This window comes from Puma concolor, chromosome C1 (genome assembly GCF_028749965.1).
Source record: "Puma concolor isolate L17-30 chromosome C1, mPumCon1.1.hap2, whole genome shotgun sequence".
NCBI classification, from domain to species: Eukaryota; Metazoa; Chordata; class Mammalia; order Carnivora; family Felidae; genus Puma; species Puma concolor.
This window is the reverse complement of record NC_141674.1, coordinates 11287154-11304359: the sequence shown is the minus strand read 5'-3', so window position 1 is coordinate 11304359 and position 17206 is coordinate 11287154. Positions and strand designations below refer to the sequence as shown.

Here is a 17206-nt window from a genome sequence, read left to right as displayed (position 1 = left end):
CTCCCCGGGGGGCACTCAGTGCGCCGTGACAATTCATGTGTGTCTCCCACTTGGGTGTGCGGGTGCAAAGGCCACGTCTGACGTATTTCTGAAGCTGTGCAGCACGGCAGGTAAAAGTGGCCCCTGGAGTTGAGCTCCCGGGTCCATGTCCCCACACTGCCACTTGTGGATAGTGTGATCTTGATCAGTTCCTTAGCCTTCCTGGGCTTCAGTGCCCTCATCTGGAAAATGGGGCTAATAATAGTCTCTCCCTCAACTGAGTTGCTCTGGGGATAAAGATAATCCATACAAAGCACCTGGCATAGTGGAAAACAACTAAAAGGCTCAAGAAAAGCTATTATATTCGTGTCTAACATAGTACTTGGCTCATCAAGAAGAAAGTCTGAAATGAGAACGAGAATCCCTTCTCTCCTCGGCTTACTCCTGCAATGCTGTACTATTCCACACTTGCGAATGTAATTCTGTACTTGCAAATGTCAAGTGTGAATTCTCAGGGTACATATTTTCTCTTCAACTAAACAGCGAGCTCCCTAAGGGCAGGGGTAGTGCTGACTACTTCTGGTCCTCCCCCTTGGCGCGGCTGTCCACGAATGCCGGCTGCTTTGGCACGCTAGTTGCTGTCGCACTGCGTGACCAGAGCTTCCACCTGAAGGGCCGCAGCATTTCTCCCCGGGGGCAGGTTCACACGTGGCAAGTTGGGCCTTTTACGTTATTCTGACATAAGGTCCCAGCTTCCCCAGACCACTCAGCTGATCTCCCTGTTGACTCAGAATAGAAAATTTTTGGCATTATCCTGTCTTAGAGGGTAGTGCTGCCTCACCCGGCCAGGGAAATGGCCATAGATCTCATGGTCATGCCCAACTCACCCAGCTGTAACCCAGTGGGGCCTATTGGGAATCTGCGACTAATGTGAACGTTCCAAAGGGGAAAAATGGTTTACAAACCAAACTCATCTAACACATTAGGCCAAACCTGTCTTCCAGGGAACTTGGGGGGTACAGAGGGGGAATGGACTGAGCCCTCAATAAATGTCACTTCTACGGATCTAAATTCCGCTTCTTCCATTCCTGTCACTTGAGTCCTGACTTACCACGATTATACAGCACGGCAACCTAAAAGAATGCCAAGATCTTCTATCACTACAGATTTAAGGACATTAGAAGACAGGACAGCACGGGGCGCAATGCAAGGATTATAGGGCCAGCCTACCTGGGTTCAAATCCCAGCTTTGCCAAACACCAACGGTGAGACCCTGACAAGGTGCCAAAAATGAGCTAAGTGTCTGAAAAATGATGGATGACAACAGCACCGGCTTCAAATGGCTGCCGTTTAATACGAGTTGATTTTTACAATTGTGTTTAGCATATGGTAAATTATCAATAAACGGAAGCTAATATTATAAAATTTTCATGCCATCACGCACAGTATGTCCAGACGGTAGCTACTATTTAGAACGACTCAAATCCAGCTCTTCCCTGCCGATCCAGTAGCTCAAGTCAATGCAGAGTCAACTGTGACCCTCTCTCTCCTTTTCTCCTCACTCCTCACATTCCGATGGGTCTCCAGGAGCCAGGTCCCTCCAGACTTCCATGATCCTACCTCTCAAATATCTTACACTTGTCCACCTCTCTCTGTTCCCACTGTCCTAGTCTGGGCCAGTGGCTGCTGTCACGCTGGGGCCGGTGACCTCTCCCAGCTTCTCTTCTTACTTTCTTCAGTCCGTCCTTCACGCGGCTCTAACAGCTTTCCAAAGCGTAGATCGGATTAAAGCATAGCTCTATGTGACAGCTTTCCTTGGCTTTATTACATACTGTAAAATAAAGTCCACTTTTCCTTCGTCGTCTTCTTTTTTTTTTTTTTTTTTAAGTAGGCTCCACACCCAGCCTTAAGCCCAACACAGGGCGTGAACTCACAACTCTGAGATCGAGAGTTGGACGCTTCACCGACTGAGCCACCCGGGCGCCCCGAAAGTCCCCTTTTTGAGCCTGGACTTTAAGGCTCCTTACTACCTCGTCCCAGCATACTCTTCCTCCTTCCTCCCCTCGTCTACACCCGAGTCACACCTCGCGACGGGCTCTCCTGTGGACTCTCTCTGTTTCTCTGCCTGTAATGTTACTCTTCGGTTTCCTGCCCATCCAACTTCTAATTACCTTTCAAGACTCAAGCTAAACGTAAGCCAAAAGTCGGTGCCTGGGAGTCGGTGAGTTGAAGAAAGTAGGCTAATATAGCTGAGAATGATTTTTAAAAATGTATAAAATAGGTGCCTGGAATTTTTCTTTGGTAAACCAGAAAACCTAGTTGACTCATTTTTATGACTCATTTTATGTTTGTGTTTGATCCATGTCAGGCACTTCGTGTAATTTTTTTTTTCATTTAATCTTCTTAACGACCCTATTGGTTTGACATTATCACATCCACTTTGGAGATGAAGAAACCTGGGTTAGGGGATTTGTCCAAGGGCAGCAAGATAGTAAACGACAGAGCTGAGATCTGAACACCGGTCTGACTCCAAAGCCCAGGGCTGCAGCACAGGTCACCAAACGCTGTGCTTCGCGACCTCACGTTGTGTGTATCTGCCTGACATGTTTAAAATGTAACGTTGGCCCTGATCTGACTTCGGTGTAGACGCATTACCACCCTGAGTTATGCAGTGCCTTATGTTCTGCTAGTGGGTCTGAATGCCAGCTCCTGGTGAAATAGCTTTCAGTATACCAAGTGGGGTGGCATGAAACGCAATTATGCTTTTTTGACGAGGAAGCTGTTCAGTCCAGGGGCTTCCAGCTGAGGTCAGCCTCTCGTTCATTCATTATGCACCACGAGCAAGCACCTACTGACTTCCCACCACATGTATGACACTATGTTAAACTTATTTCCTTGTCTTTCTCCAAGAACTTCTTTATTCAATCTCAGGAAAGCCGTCTGGCAAATCTGAGTGCTTCCGAACCACAGGCTGATAATTTCTGCTTTAGAATAAGTGAACTGATGGCTTTCAGTGGCACTTTCTCTCCAGAGAAATCAGGCCCTGTGTTTGAGCTGGGCCTTTTTTAGTTACTCAAGAATAGGTCTGCTAATGCCTATGAAACACAACATACACACGCAATTCAATAATTCCAACTTTTAAAAGTTATTAAAATAAATATCCTGTCTGGATGGCTAACATTTTCCTGGCACTAAGTGGTAACTATGAACACAGGAAAGGCTCATCGGTGATCGAGAGTGGTCACCCATAACCATTAGTGTTACGGAGTGAACTATGTCCCCTACCAGAATCCAAATGTTGGAGTCCTAACCCCCAGTACTTTAGTATGTGACTGCGTTTACACAGAAACTTCATGGAAGTAATTACGTTAAAACTAGGTCATTAAAGTGGGCCCTAATCCAGTTTCATCGGTGTCCTTATAAGAAGAGATTAGGACATGAAAGGGAGAGAGAGAGAGACACCAGAAATGTGCACATACAGAGGCAAGCCCACGTGACTGTGCATGGAGAGGGCGGCCGTGTGCAAGCCAAGGAGAGAGGTCTCAGAAAAAAACCAAACCTGCCCACACCTTGACCATGGACTTCTAACCTTGAGGACTGTAAGAAAATAAATTTCCGTTGTTTCTGTGGTATTCTGTTAAGGCGGCTCCAGTAAACTAAATCAAAGAACGAAATCACAGGGGCGCCTGGGTGGCTCAGTCTGTTAAGCGTCTGACTTCAGCACAGGTCATGATCTCACAGCCTGTGGGTTCGAACCCCGCATCGGGCTCCGTGCTGACAGCTCAGAGCCTGGAGCCTGCTTCGGATTCTCTGTCTCCCTCTCTCTGCCCCTCCCTGCTCACACTCTGTCTCTCCCTCTCTCAAAAAATAAACATTAAAAAAAAAAAAAAAAAAAGAACGAAATCACACACAGTGTGAAGAATAACCTGCAAATCCCACCGGCATCTAAATTGATGCTTTAGGGCTGCTTTGTCCAACTGATAGTTTTTAAGCTTCTCCTATATATTAGGCCCCCAGCTCGATGTTAGGAGACTCTACGGATAAGGCTTCAAATTAGTAATGGGAAACGCAAGTGGCTGATACGTTCCCCTGCTCTGAAAACGTGTCCTTGGAAGACACCAGTCACCATGAACTTGTGGGAGAAATCTCAGCTTCATTTCCCCGGTAGCCTATATAATTCAAGATATGAAGGTCACCTTCTCCCATACAAACATCTCCCAGCAAATAAAATGATCTTACCCAGTCCTTCCAGTTCTTGAACCACTTCTTTCCAAACGGGCTCGATGTGGATGCAGCTGAAGCACCAATCTGAAGTGATCTTAATGAGGTAGGGTTTCTTGAAGCTATCTGGAACCACTTCATTCACATAATGTGAAAAGTGCAATAAATACTTTTCGTCAATGGGGTCCCGCCGCTCCGAATTAAAAGGGAAGTGAAAAAAAGACTCATCGAAGTAAAAATTCTCGTGGAAATGGCGGAAGCGATACTCTCGTCGCTGCTGCTTCTGGTAGCCCTGGTTCTCTCCGGCATCTCCGTAGTGATCGTAATTCGATCTCTTTTCTTCGTTGGAAAGGATCTGTGAGGAAAGAAAAAAAAAAAAAAAAAAGACATTTAAGAAGTAGGGAAAGTTTCACCCAGAGGATTTTCCTGTGAGCGGCATGGGAGACACAGGAAGAAAATGAATGTAGAGCCACGACATGGTTAGATATCCTCAACGTAATCTGCAACATACCAGGAGACTCTACTTTTTCTTTCTTTTCTCTTTCTTTTTCTTTCCCAATTTTTCTAAGATATTATTTTATTTTATATGTTATTTATTTATTTACTTATTACATGAAATTTATTGTCAAACTGGTTTGCATACAACACCCAGTGCTCATCCCAACAGGTGCCCTCCTCAATACCCATCACCCACCCTCCCCCCTCCCCCATCAACTCTGTTTATTCTGTTTTTAAGAATCTCTTATGGTTTGACTCTCTCCCTCCCTTTTTTTTTCCCCTTCCCTTCCCCCATGGACTTCTGTTAAGTTTCTCACGATCCACATAAGAGTGAAAACATATGGTATCTGTCTTTCTCTGTAGGACTTATTTCACTTAGCGTAACACTCTCCAGTTCCAGCCACATTGCTACAAAAGGCCAGGTTTCATTCTTTCTCATTGCCAAGTAGTATTCCATTGTGTATACAAACCACAATTTCTTTATCCATTCGTCAGTCGATGGACATTTAGGCTCTTTCCAGAATTTGGCTATTGTTGAAAGTGCTGCTATAAACATTGGGGTCCAAGTGCCCCTATGCATCAGCACTCCTGTATCCCTTGGGTAAATTCCTAGCAGTGCTATTGCTGGGTCATAGGGTAGATCTATAGGAGACCCTACTTTCAACAGAAACATTAAATATGTCAAGACTGAAATACTTCGGTCATTTAGATACTTATGTTCGTCCTGCCTTCAGAGATTTGGGGTTATCACAGTACTCAATACATCAGTAAAGCAAATAAAACGTAACATACTGTTGATCACCAGGGCTGGATGACAAGAAAATTGACTAGGTTATGCCACTTAAGTTGGAATAACTCAAAGCAAGATATGAAAAGCTGCGAACACCAAAAAGCAGCCACAGGGTTGAGCTCAGTGTCCCGGACGTTAGCTGACTTTGTTTTACTTAATTCTGAAGTCTAAAATTCAAGAGGCTGTTTTCGGATGATGTGCCATTCTATGAGCCAAACACTGTTTCCTGAAGAGCATTACCCTACACAAACCATAAAGCCATGGACTTATCTTTAACGCACATTCCAGAACAAATTACTTAAGTGGACATGTTGGAAAATTATTGAAAAAAGTCTGTTTAAATGCATTTGTAACCTTGTGTCACTTTAATAAATTGGGAAATCAATCTTTCTTTAACAGAAGTTCTAGTATGTGTGCTGTCAAAGTGACCATGTAATAGAAGTTTCTACAAAGGAAAGAGAGACCTACAGTTAGGAATTCTGAGAACTCTACAATTCCAATTAAAGCCTTTAAAATAAGCCAGTTTTTTGTTTTTGTTTTTTTTTTTTAAGAGCTGAAGTATTCAGGCACCAATTTCAACATATTGGATGTAACTAAATAAGTTTTCTCTACCATCATCTAGAAACTGGGTCAAGGGCATTGGGACTGTGCCCCTTCTGAGAGGTCTTTACAAAACTGGCCGCCTAAAGCAGATTTTATACGAGCTAATGGACGCATCACAAGTTTGAGAGGATACCTCATAAGCCTTGCTAATTTGGATGAACTTGTCTTCTGCTCCAGGATCTTTGTTTTTGTCAGGATGCCTGAAAACACAAATGGGCAGGCAGTGAGAACGCATTTAATGTTTTACACACAGTCAATTAACATCTTGTACACACGGTTCACTACCTCAGATGGAAGGCCATTTTGTTAGGACGGTTTCTTAAAAATTCACAGGAGAAGCAATCACTTGCTTCGCATGACCGTAATAATTAAGTGAAACTTTGAAACTGGCAGTTTCTACCAAAAGCACTCCAGTGGGGCACATTTTCAAAACACCGGGGAGCACTAGAACATTCCAGTGAGGAGAGGTGGGCTATGCACATGCCTTTACGTTGTTCCTAATACTGCTGAGCTGGGAGCTGGCTCCAGGCTAATGTCACTGAGGCCTCAGAACCGACTTCCCTTCCCAAGATGGCGGCAATTCATCCCCATGTTAGAATGTCATCGAGGAAGGTATTTCTTCGGACAACTCGGGAGGATATAGGAAACAGCTTCTAGGACACACTGTGAATTTGTTTCGTAACAACCACATTCCAAGTGGCATTTTGCTGCTGACATTTAAGAGAGAACATTTTAGTTTCGTTAATGTTCTGCTTGTTCCTTTTTGCCTAAGATGGCCTTTCACCCGTAAACGGATCATGGTTTCAAGGCCCCGTGTTTTAAGGGGTGAGAAAAATCTACAGTTTACGCAAAGTGATTTAAACTAATATTAGAACTAATATTTGCTATTACACACAGCTTGCAGTTAAGTGTATCCATTTGTGGTCATTCAGTATTCTATCATCTGCCTGTGTTCATGCCAATTTCAGCTTTGGGGATTTAAAGTCCTGGCAAGTAGGGGCTGGGTTTCACTTCCTTAGAGCTCCCGAAGTCCTAAGTCACTGTTTGCTACCAACTGATTTTTCAATGTTCTCTTTATTAAGAGGCCCTATTACACAGCGTATTCTTTATATAATCACTTCCGCTAACTTCCAGTAAGTTTCCTCTAGCAAAGGTTCAGGAAAGAGAAGCATTCCTTCTTCTGGAAGCAAACGACTACTAAAAACGGCACCAAGTACACTGGAATAAAGAAATTTCATAACTTGGTCAACTTATTCTGGCTGGGACAAGTTTGAATGAATTATACCACATATTCTGATGTCTCTAAAAATAAATTGCAAATGGCTGTCCATTAAATTTAGACATTATTCCTTGCTTTACTATTTAATTCTTGGTGTGAATATCAGTGGGAAAGGAAAATCTCAGCTGGGTTATCATGAAAATAGTATGACTTAAAGAAACAAGATGGTGGTTCCAAAACGTGCTTCTGGATGACCAAAAAACCCAAAAAACAAAAACCAAAAAACCCCCCAGTGTTTTAAATATTCAAACTTAGGCTAAAGGCTGAAAAGATAAAATAAAGCAATCACACAAATGAAGGTTTAACGTACAGAGCTCGGTAGGGCGGTGTTGAAGGACAGGAAGGGGCTTTTGAGGAGACTGAGCCAAGGCGAGGGCTGTGAGGGCAGCTGGGCCAAAACCACAGATCCTGACGGAGACAAAACCAAGGCCCGGGAACAGGGAGGAAGCCACAAGACAGTTTCAGGTCATGAGAACTATCTTCCTAACTGAGGGGTGCTGCCACGAGGTTGCAAACATTCAGAAAAGGAGAAATCCAGCTCTAGGAAAGCACTGCCCAATACTATTTTCAGTGTATAGGAAACATTTCACCCACTGCAGTATGATACTCGTCCTTTAAATCTGCAAGTGAAGAAAAATACTGCACTTGCTATCTACTGACTGTGGAGTCACCTCTAAGGAAATAAAAACGAAGGGAGAAAAAGTAATATACAGAAGTGTTAGGCAAACTGTTTTACTGTTCCAGTGACTGACCCTGTTATATCTATTTGCTTAGGATCAGATTTTACGATGCCTTTTTCTTGGGGTGGGGTTGTTTACATTGCCAATGAAGATGATAAGAGAAAAGTACGTACGTTAAAACCTAATTATTAGGAGAGAAACGCAGTTTTCCTGAGAGACAGAGTAACTTTAAATGGTTTCACCGAGGAAGGGGAAAGCTCTTGAGAAGCCGAAGACACATTATTTAGTAGTAAAACCTAGTAGAGGAAACCTACAAATCCAGGTCAACCACTAACCGCTCCCCCCCGCTACTGCTCTGAAAAGTCAAACTGGGAAGCACTGTCCTTTGCAGCGTGTATGAAGCCGTCATGAAATGAAACAAGTGATTTCAGTGATAAAACCCTGCCAGAGCCCAAACGGCAAAAAGTAACAGCACGGTGAACGCGCAAAGGTGGAGTAAAATTTCAGACTTTCGCTGGATGATATTCTGTATATTTCTACGGTGATGAATTACTCCTAGAGAGAGTCTAATTAAGGAAGAGGAGCGTATGACTCATTTAATTAATATCATAACACCCTTTTCAGCTCTGGAAGACAGAAACGTCAAAGCTGTCCATTTTAACAAATCCCACATACTCAAGCGATCATTTCTGCTTTTAAAATGTGGCCCAAGGCCATACTCTGTCCAAAAGAATGTTGCTACTTCATGAATTTACTGCAGACTTATAAATTTTGCTTTAAATATAAAGAGACAAGAGTTTGAAATGATGTGGAAGGCAACTTTGCTGTAAAGAGAGTCCCTGGAAAGAGGCCACACATAATTAGATTGTGTTTTCAGTATCTAATTCTGGATTCCCTGTGATAGGAGTTTGGTTTAAAATATGTATTCAAAACGTCATATTTGAAACTATCTTTTACCTTGATTGCAACCAGCTTAAAACGGAGGCCTTTCACTGAAGAATAACGGTGTCAGGCAGAGTCATGCACGGCCTGCAATGTCATCTGCATGTGGCAGCTTTGCTCCTGCAGAACTTCCTGCCCCGCCCCCCCCAAACCTAACCCACTCATTCTTCTGCTCACGTGGGCAAGTGATTACAAAGTAAAAAAAAAGCAATAAACTATCTATTAGCACAGAAGGTCAAGCTACGGAGCCCAGGGGCAATAAAGACTTAATAACAGTGAGCCTAGATTTCCCCACAGGTAAAAGGGGGACAGCAATATCCTCCCTCATAGGGTAATGATCAGGTTTATGTAAGATAAAAAGCATAGAACCCGGAACCTAGCATGCAGTAGCTTAGTTGGAGCCTCGTAAGAGCCTAGCATGTGCAGTCATGATTCCCATTCCCAAACGGTCTTTTATTATTTACGACTGGCTCTGCCAGCTTCTAGTCACCTGTGCCCTTCCTGTCCTTTCCCTCCTGCTGCGCCCCTCCAGCTACATAATCCAAATACCTCTACTTCTTTGGCATGTCCAAAGTGTCGGTGGAAAAAACTGATGATGCCCGCCTGTAAGTTTTAAATTCATTGCTGTCCTGCTAATTCACAAACACTGGTATACTCTTTAGCATATAGAAAACCTACCTAGGTAGAATTACGACTTTTCTACAATTTTTTTTTTAACGTTTATTCATTTTTTTGAGAGACCGAGAGTGAGTAGGGGAGGGGCAGGGGCAGAGAGAGAGGGAGACACAGAATCCGGAGGAGGCTCCAGGCTCTGAGCTGTCAGCACAGAGCCCGACACGGGGCTCGAACCCACGGACCGTGAGGTCATGACCTGAGCTGAAGTCGGACGCTTAACCCACTGAGCCACTCAGGCGCCCCGAATTATGACTTTTCTGTAGAGTAATTCTTAACAGCCATGTACTCGGTTCCTGAATATTCTTATAAAATTGAGAGCAAAAAAGCTCTTACTCTAAATTTTCTTGAAAGCTTAAAATTAATAATGTAGAAAATAGGATTGGAGAGTCTTCTCTTTAGCATAAAGGGTTACTTTATGAGTAACATCATGGGGTGGTTAGCTTATTCATTGCTGATGACATATATACTTTAAAACTAAAGCTCCCTCCCACTTTAACATTAAATACGCTGGCAGTATCTAGGGTAATTCTTCAGGCCAAAAGCATTCACAGCAATACAGGCTTTGGATCTCATCACTAAAAAAAAATTAAAAAAAAATTATAGAATAACATGAACATTAGTTCTCCCAAATGAAATATTTTAGACAGATATAGATTTACTGAACATAGACACAGAGACAAATAAAAGCTAACCATAATTTAGGCTGCATTCCCCTACTGCAACTGCTTAGCTTATATTAAACTGCTATTTCTTTGTTTCACCTACCATTCCCGGGCGAGCTTCTTATAAGCCTTTTTAATATCAGCCTGACTGGCTGTGCGGCTGACCCCTAGGACTCTGTATGGGTCAAAATCCAACGCAGACAGAATTTGCAGGACCAGAACCAGAACTATCAAGAACTGCCAGGAAATGCTCAATTTTTTCACTTCCATTTCTCTTCCTTTCCAGAGCTGAAATGATTGAAGAGGCAATAAGTTTCAGCGGTAGAAACCTGGACAGTCTCGCTTTTGAGGTAAAGGGCTAAGATAGACAGATGCAAAACAAAACAAACAAAAGCTGTTTGGCAGGAAAGGTGTCGAGCTGTTTGACCATGTCTTTTGCAATCGACCATCTCACTACTGTTTTCGAATATCACACATAAGAACTATTCTAGGTGAAAAGGTGAGCGGTAAGACTTCACAGCAACTTGCCAGAATCCTTGCATTAGGTTGGCTCTAGAAATGACTGAAAAATCGATGAGATGGAGAAATAAAAGCAAATGTGGGAAAACATTCGTAGGAAAATCAAGGCAACTACATCTCAAACACACTAGTTCACTTATGCTGACAATAACACTTTAAATTTAAAAATACGTGGCTTCAGAATACTTCACTGAGTACATGCTAAATAAATTCAAGAGATCAGAAGAATTACCAAGTGCGAAACTGTGAAATGACACAGTTGTGACATTCTTGGGGTTAAATAAGTACCAACAGGGAAGTGAGATACTCTAACAAAATAAAAAACTTGTTATGACGCTGTGTACCCCAATTCTAGTCTTTATCACCACACCCAGTGAAGCAAGAAAACAGAGAGGATGCTCTTTAATTTAACCATCAACAATATGGTTATTGTAAATGGAGACCTAAGAGGAGAAAAACTGGTGAGAAAAAAATTTAGTTTTCCACGTGAAGGGAGATTAATGGCAAAGCCTGTAGACCAGGCATCTTCCAATGTTAAAGATCCATATCTGGTCAGGGCGGTAGCTGAACTCACTGTGGGCTGGGAAATAATCCTGGTTGGTTAATGAACAAGGTAGTGCTGTATTGCACGGACATTTACGGTCAAGAATTATGAACTCTAGGATATCATACAGTGAGTTCTCACGGGTCATATTTATCCTGACTTTACATGAATTACTAACATTTTAAGGTTCAAGTGTCTAAGGTGACACCTTACTTAAGGTGGGCAAATCTGTAACAGTGGTGGATTCTGACAAGTGGAAGTCTAAGCACTGGGAGTGATCACAAAATTGACTTGACACGATGGCCAATTTTTAGGACTGCATGCATGCTGAGCCAAGTCCGAAAACACATTCATTTCTTCCTTGTGGAGTCAACCTATAACCTATAAAACATGTACAGAGCGCTAAAACTCGGGAAGAGGAGACAGCTACTGGTTAGGCACACAAGCTCTGGAAACAGACTCACATCGGGATCCGTCCTCTACCACTTTATGACCTTGGGCAAGTTACTGAAACTTGCTAAGCCTCAGTGCCATTCATAAATGGAGGGTGAATAATAACCACCTTGAAAAGATCAGCAAGGGAGTTAAATGTATGTAAAGATGTACTGAACACCGGGTCGACAGTCAGAAAGGGGTACTTATTTTTTTCTACCGCGCAGGGCAATCGCTGCCTTATTCCACCGTGTCAGTCGCCTCCAGTGAGGGGCCCAAGAGGCGGGGGGGCTGTTAAGTTCTTTGGCTGACAGTCTCGAGCTCGACTGTGCTGGCGTCGGGGCAGGAAATCACCTGCCCAACAGGTAGGCTACCGCCCGCGGGCAGTATCCCCCAGACCAGGCAGCGGCTCCAGGACGCACGCTCCAGATCTGAGCTCCCGCCGGAGGTCGCAACCCTCCAGGAGACGACCGCCTCCCCCGCCGCCCACCGAGAGCCCTGGGCCCGGCCCTGTCGGCTCCCGGTTTCCCCCGGGCCCTGGGGAACCGGGAACGAGGAGGAACTGACGGGAAATCCCCGAGCCTGCCCGGCCCCGCCGCGTCCGCGGCTCCGCGCGTCACGCCGGGAAGGAGTTACCGGGAAAGGGCACCGGCCCAACCGGCTGCAGCGTCCGTGCTCCAGTCAGTCCGCCGGGCCAGGAGCCTCCCGTCCGCACCAGCGCTCGCCGGGACCTGGGGAGGGGAGAGGGGCGGGGACGAGTGGATGGGGGTCACGTGACACTTAAAGGCTCGGCGCCCGGAAGTCACGGACTGAACTGGTCGAGGGCTTCTACTTTGCGAATCTGTTTTGACCCTTGCTACCCGCCGTCTGCGCGTGGACCTGGCGCGGTTGCCATAGGAACGCGGCCCGCTCTTTGGCTGGATCCAAAGGGATGACCGTGACCAAAGAGGACAAAACGTGCCTCCTAGCGAGGCGAAGTCGCGATGCATGATGGGATGCCCCCAAGACCTCCCCGATCCAGGGAGGTGTTTCAACACTTACCGGGAGATGGCCCTCGTCTGGCAACAGTTGCTAGGGTGGGGAAGCAATCGCTGGTCCCTGTTCTCTTTAACCCTATTCATAGAATCGTAGAGCGTCAGAGTTGGAAGGGACCTTAGGGACCCTTTCTAGTCCAACTCCTCCATAAACTGATGGGGAGACTGAGGCCCAGAGAGGGGCAGGGACTTGCCCAAGGCCTAGAATCCAGGACCCCTAAACTTATTTACCAAAGCGAGATCTGCCATAGAATGTGCCAGGGACTGCCCTCGGCTCGGGGAAACGGATGTGTGTGTGGTGGGGAGGGAGGGGGAGACACAGATGAATGAGGTAAACTTTCATTGAGCCAATGAGATACGTATCCTTGGGGATATAAAGAAAGAGGTTTCTTATCCCCCCACCGCCCTGTTTTTTATTGAATTTTCTTTTCATTTATCATTGACACACTGTATCTTTTCTTTCCTTATATTTTTCATCGTCTGTCTCCTCCCACTGGAATGTAAGCTTCTAAGCGCAGGGCTTTCTGATTTGTTCAACTGTATATTCTCGATGCCTGTGTAGACCTCAGCGCAGGCAGGATCTCAATAAATATTTGTGGAATAAATGAATAAATGGGGCTGAGGTTTTGATGCTCAGGAGAATGGATTCTAAGGTAGACGTGAGTCAGGTTCAGCTTTAAATCTTGAACGGCCTTGTGCCACTTACTACTCTGTGACCTTGACTGGCCCCACTTCCTCCAGCTCCAGCGTCCCCCATCTGTAAAATGGGGGAAAAGAATAGTTTTTGGTATTCCTTTGATAGGACTGTAGTCAAGGATAAGTGAGATAACACAATGTAAAGTGACTAGCACAATGGCTGGGACTTAGCAAATGTTTAGCAAACAGGAGCAATTATTTCTGAAAGGTGGAAGTGAGCTGTACAAACTGGGAGTTCAGAAGAGTAGATTTCTGCCTTTTTTTTTTTTTTTCTTTGTGGGCGGTGCTAGGGTGGGAAGGAAGGAAGAAGGGGATTCAAGACCGTGTAATGTGGGTTTGGTTGGATGAGACAGGCGAGTTTGGAACAGTAAACGACGAGATCTGGGCACCGGGCGGGGGCAGGAGAATTATGGTTTTATTACCGGCGGGAAGGGGGCTGGACAGACCATCGCCCCAGGCATGGGTGTCCCTCTTGCCAGCAATATAACCCCCTCCGAGCTTTTTTTTTTTTAAGTTTAGATTTATTTATTTATTTATTTATTTATTTATTTATTTATTTATTTAAGAGAGAGAGAGAGAGAGAGATTAAGCGAGCAGCTAGTGGAGCAGGGGCAGAGAGAGGGAGACAGGGTCGCACGCAGGCTCTGCGCTGACAGCAGAGAGCCCCATGCGGGGCTCCAACCGTGAGATCACGACCTGAGCCAAATTCAGACGCTTAACCACATTTAACCGACTGAACTACCCAGGGGCCGCCCCCGCCCCCTACCCCTGAACCCCCACCCTCCGAGTTTCTGTAAAAGCGGAAAGAGGATACCTTTTGGTTAGGGCTGGCTGCCTGGACTAGGGGCGCGCCCTGGGGGCGGTGCCCGTCGCGGGGTGTGTCTTGGGGGGCGGTGCGGAGCGCGGAGGCGGAGTCGCAAGGCGGAAGTGGTGCCGTGGGTGGCCTGGGGCGGGCCCGGGGGGCGAGGGGCGATGCAGGGGCGGAGCGCGTCGCGGCGGCCGGTGCCGGGGCGGGTCCTGGGCGGCGGGCGGGGCGCCGCGGCCGAGGCCCGGAAGCGGACCGAGGCCGCCCGGGTCCCAGCCGTCGGGCCGCCATGGACGAGGCTGACCGGCAGCTCCTGCGGCGGTGCCGTGTGCGGCTGGTCGGCGAGCTGCAGGTGGCCTCGCTGTGGGACGCTCTGCTGACCCGCCAGCTCTTCACGCCCGCGATGATCGAGGACATCCAGGTGCGCCCCGCTTCCAGCGCCGCCCGCAGACTTCACGTCCCGGCTGGGGTCAGCGAGGCCGCGCCGAGAGGGTTGCTGAAGGCACAGCATGTCTTAAAGGCCGAGCTCCCGCCTTCCCCTCCCCGCCTGTGCCCCCGGTACCCATCCCCTTTGGGGAATCATCATGTGGGAACCCCCTTTTCCCTCACGGCGTTGAGCGCACTAGATCGCCCAGCCGAACCGTGCAATACCGAACACCTCTTCCAGGGCTTGCTAGAGCGATTCCACGCCCAGCACCACCAGCGTGCACCGTTGGCTGCTGGAGCCCTGTGCTTCTGGCCGGGATGGAGGCCTGTGTTTCACCTGCTGGCATGAAGGTTCAGGGCGCCCAGCTGGGGTGTCACACTGCCTGGTTCTGTGTCCCTGGCTAAGTCATTGAGCCACTGTGAGCCTCAGTTTTCTGGGCTGTGAAATGGGACAACAGTAGTATTGTGAGAGCTACATGAGATAGTGGGTGTGGAACACAATTGCGTCAGGCTCAGAGTGAGGGCTTAGCTGGCTGTGCCCTGTCCTCTTTGGCCAGCCCCTCCTGTGCTGAGTTTATGTTTCCTAAGGGGTTTTAGAGATGGGGGGGGGGGGGGTGCTGATGCAGGTAATGAAGAAAATAATAAAGTGAACATGTGAGGTTCTCTTTAAAAGAAGTTTCATGTCTTTGTGTTATTTGACCCTCGCCACAGGCCTGTGAGGTAAGGAGGTTCCAGGAGGTATTTCCTACCAGGAGGGGCAGTGGGTGTGTGCGGCTTTCTGGGGGCCTCTGGCCAGTGCCCGGTGGGCTGCTTGCAGACTGTCCATTTTCTGCATCATCCAGGAGCTTGGCCTGACCCAGTGAGGAAGTCTTTAATAGGATAAGTGTCGTATGAAAAATTAGCAGTGAATATTAGTATTAGAAGAAGTCTCATGAGAATCTGCTGTGTGACCTGAACTGAAGAGTGGAAATGGTTTGAGACCATTTCCTTGCCTTCAGATACATTCACAGGGGTTGCAAATTCAGATGCCCACAGAGGCCCAATAGATGGGCACCGCGGTGGGTGGCCCCCCAGCTCCAGCTCAGTCTGGCCATTCCAGAATGCTGGCTCCGTGTTTCCAGATCTCTCACGTTATGTAAAAAGAAGTGGAAAGTCCTGATTTTGATGTCAAATTCCCTGATTCTAGATGTTAGCAACAGATTCAGGTTTTCGAAGTACTGTCACATGAACGAGAGGCTGCCATTTGCCACCCCTGGTTTGGCTGAGCCACATGGATCTGGGTCCTCATCCTGGCTTTGGTACATATTAGTAAGTCGCAATGCCTTGCTGAGACTCAGTTTCCCTCATCTGTAAAGTGAGGAGAATTGTAATTTAACCCCGTAAGGTTACTGAGGGGGGGACTAGATGAAATGATGCATTTAACACGGGGTCTGTCTTACTGTGAGTGTTCCGGAAATGCTGAAAGGCATGTAGCTGTTTTGTTAGTGAGGATTATCTTTGCAGTGACATTACAGATCTGTGGCGTTCAGCTTAGCAGCCATTAGCCACACGAGGCTATTTAAGTGTAAGTCTGAAGTAATTAATGTTAAATAAAATAGAACACTTACAGGGCACCTGGGTGGCTAAGTCAGTTAGGCATCCATCTCCGGCTCAGGTCATGAGCTCGCAGTTTGTGAGTTCGAGCCCCACTTCGGGCTCTGTGCTGACAACTTGGAGCCTGCTTCAGATTCTGTGTCGCCCTCTCTCTCTCTCTCTGCCCCTCCCCCACTCACATTCTGTCTCTCTCTCTCAAAAATAAATATTAAAAAACATTAAAAACAATAGCAAATTCAGTTCCCCAGCTGTAGGACCCAAGTACTCAGGAGCCACATGGGACTCATGCGTTTGGACAGAGCAGATGAAGGACATTTCTATCATCACAGGAAGTTCCCTTGGACAGTGCTGCTGTAGGATATTTGAGGAGAGGGTGATGTCTTACCCCTGTGAGGAACTTGGCCAGAGTGGGTCTCAAAGGACAGCGAGCTGATGAATAGCTTCTTCCTCCTTTTCCCTGTGTTGGCGACCAGCCCCACCATCCCGACACCCGTAAACCTCGACCTTTTCTGCATCGTCACAGTCCACCCAATTGATGCCCGAATCCCGTGCATTCTCCTTCCTTATTGAAAAAAGTTTTTTTTAATGTTTATTTATTTCTGAGAGAGAGAGAGAATGGGGGAGGGGCAGAGAGCGAGGGAGACACAGAATCCGAAGCAGGCTCCAGGCTCCGAGCTGTCAGCACAGAGCCCCACACGGGGCTCGAACCCACAGATCGCGAGATCACGACCTGAGCTGAAGTCGGACGCTCAACCGACTGAGCCACCCAGGTGCCCCTCTCCTTCCGTATTTTTCTGGTCTGTCCATTTATTTCTCTCCATTCCTGCT

General features: G+C 46.5%; 2 protein-coding genes across 7 annotated transcripts in view; one reads left to right on the top strand and one right to left on the bottom strand.

Annotated features, from left to right (window-relative positions):
• The window catches only part of DNAJC16 (DnaJ heat shock protein family (Hsp40) member C16), a 44987-nt gene extending 32159 nt beyond the window's left edge, over window positions 1-12828 (bottom strand). For 2 of the 3 annotated variants that reach the window (XR_015254495.1, XM_086715756.1), the window contains exons 1-3: window positions 12461-12828; window positions 6225-6291; window positions 4219-4555 (exon numbers count right to left, since the gene is read on the bottom strand). Coding sequence is in view for 2 of the 3 variants with exons in the window: in XM_086715756.1 (XP_086571882.1) it covers window positions 4219-4555; window positions 6225-6291; window positions 12461-12813 (757 nt within the window). In the remaining variant the exon portion in view is untranslated. Of the gene's footprint in view, window positions 1-4218; window positions 4556-6224; window positions 6292-10432; window positions 10618-12460 lie in introns of all 3 variants that reach the window. The other variant, XM_086715757.1, reaches the window with a different exon arrangement.
• A 1688-nt stretch (window positions 12829-14516) lies between these two features.
• Window positions 14517-17206, top strand: part of CASP9 (caspase 9) — a 39454-nt gene continuing 36764 nt past the window's right edge. For 2 of the 4 annotated variants that reach the window (XM_086715760.1, XM_086715759.1), the window contains exon 1: window positions 14517-14780. In XM_086715760.1, the coding sequence (XP_086571886.1) occupies window positions 14649-14780 (132 nt within the window). In that variant the 5' untranslated portion in view covers window positions 14517-14648. The remainder of the gene's footprint in view (window positions 14781-17206) is intronic. The other 2 variants (XM_086715758.1, XM_086715761.1) reach the window with 2 other exon arrangements.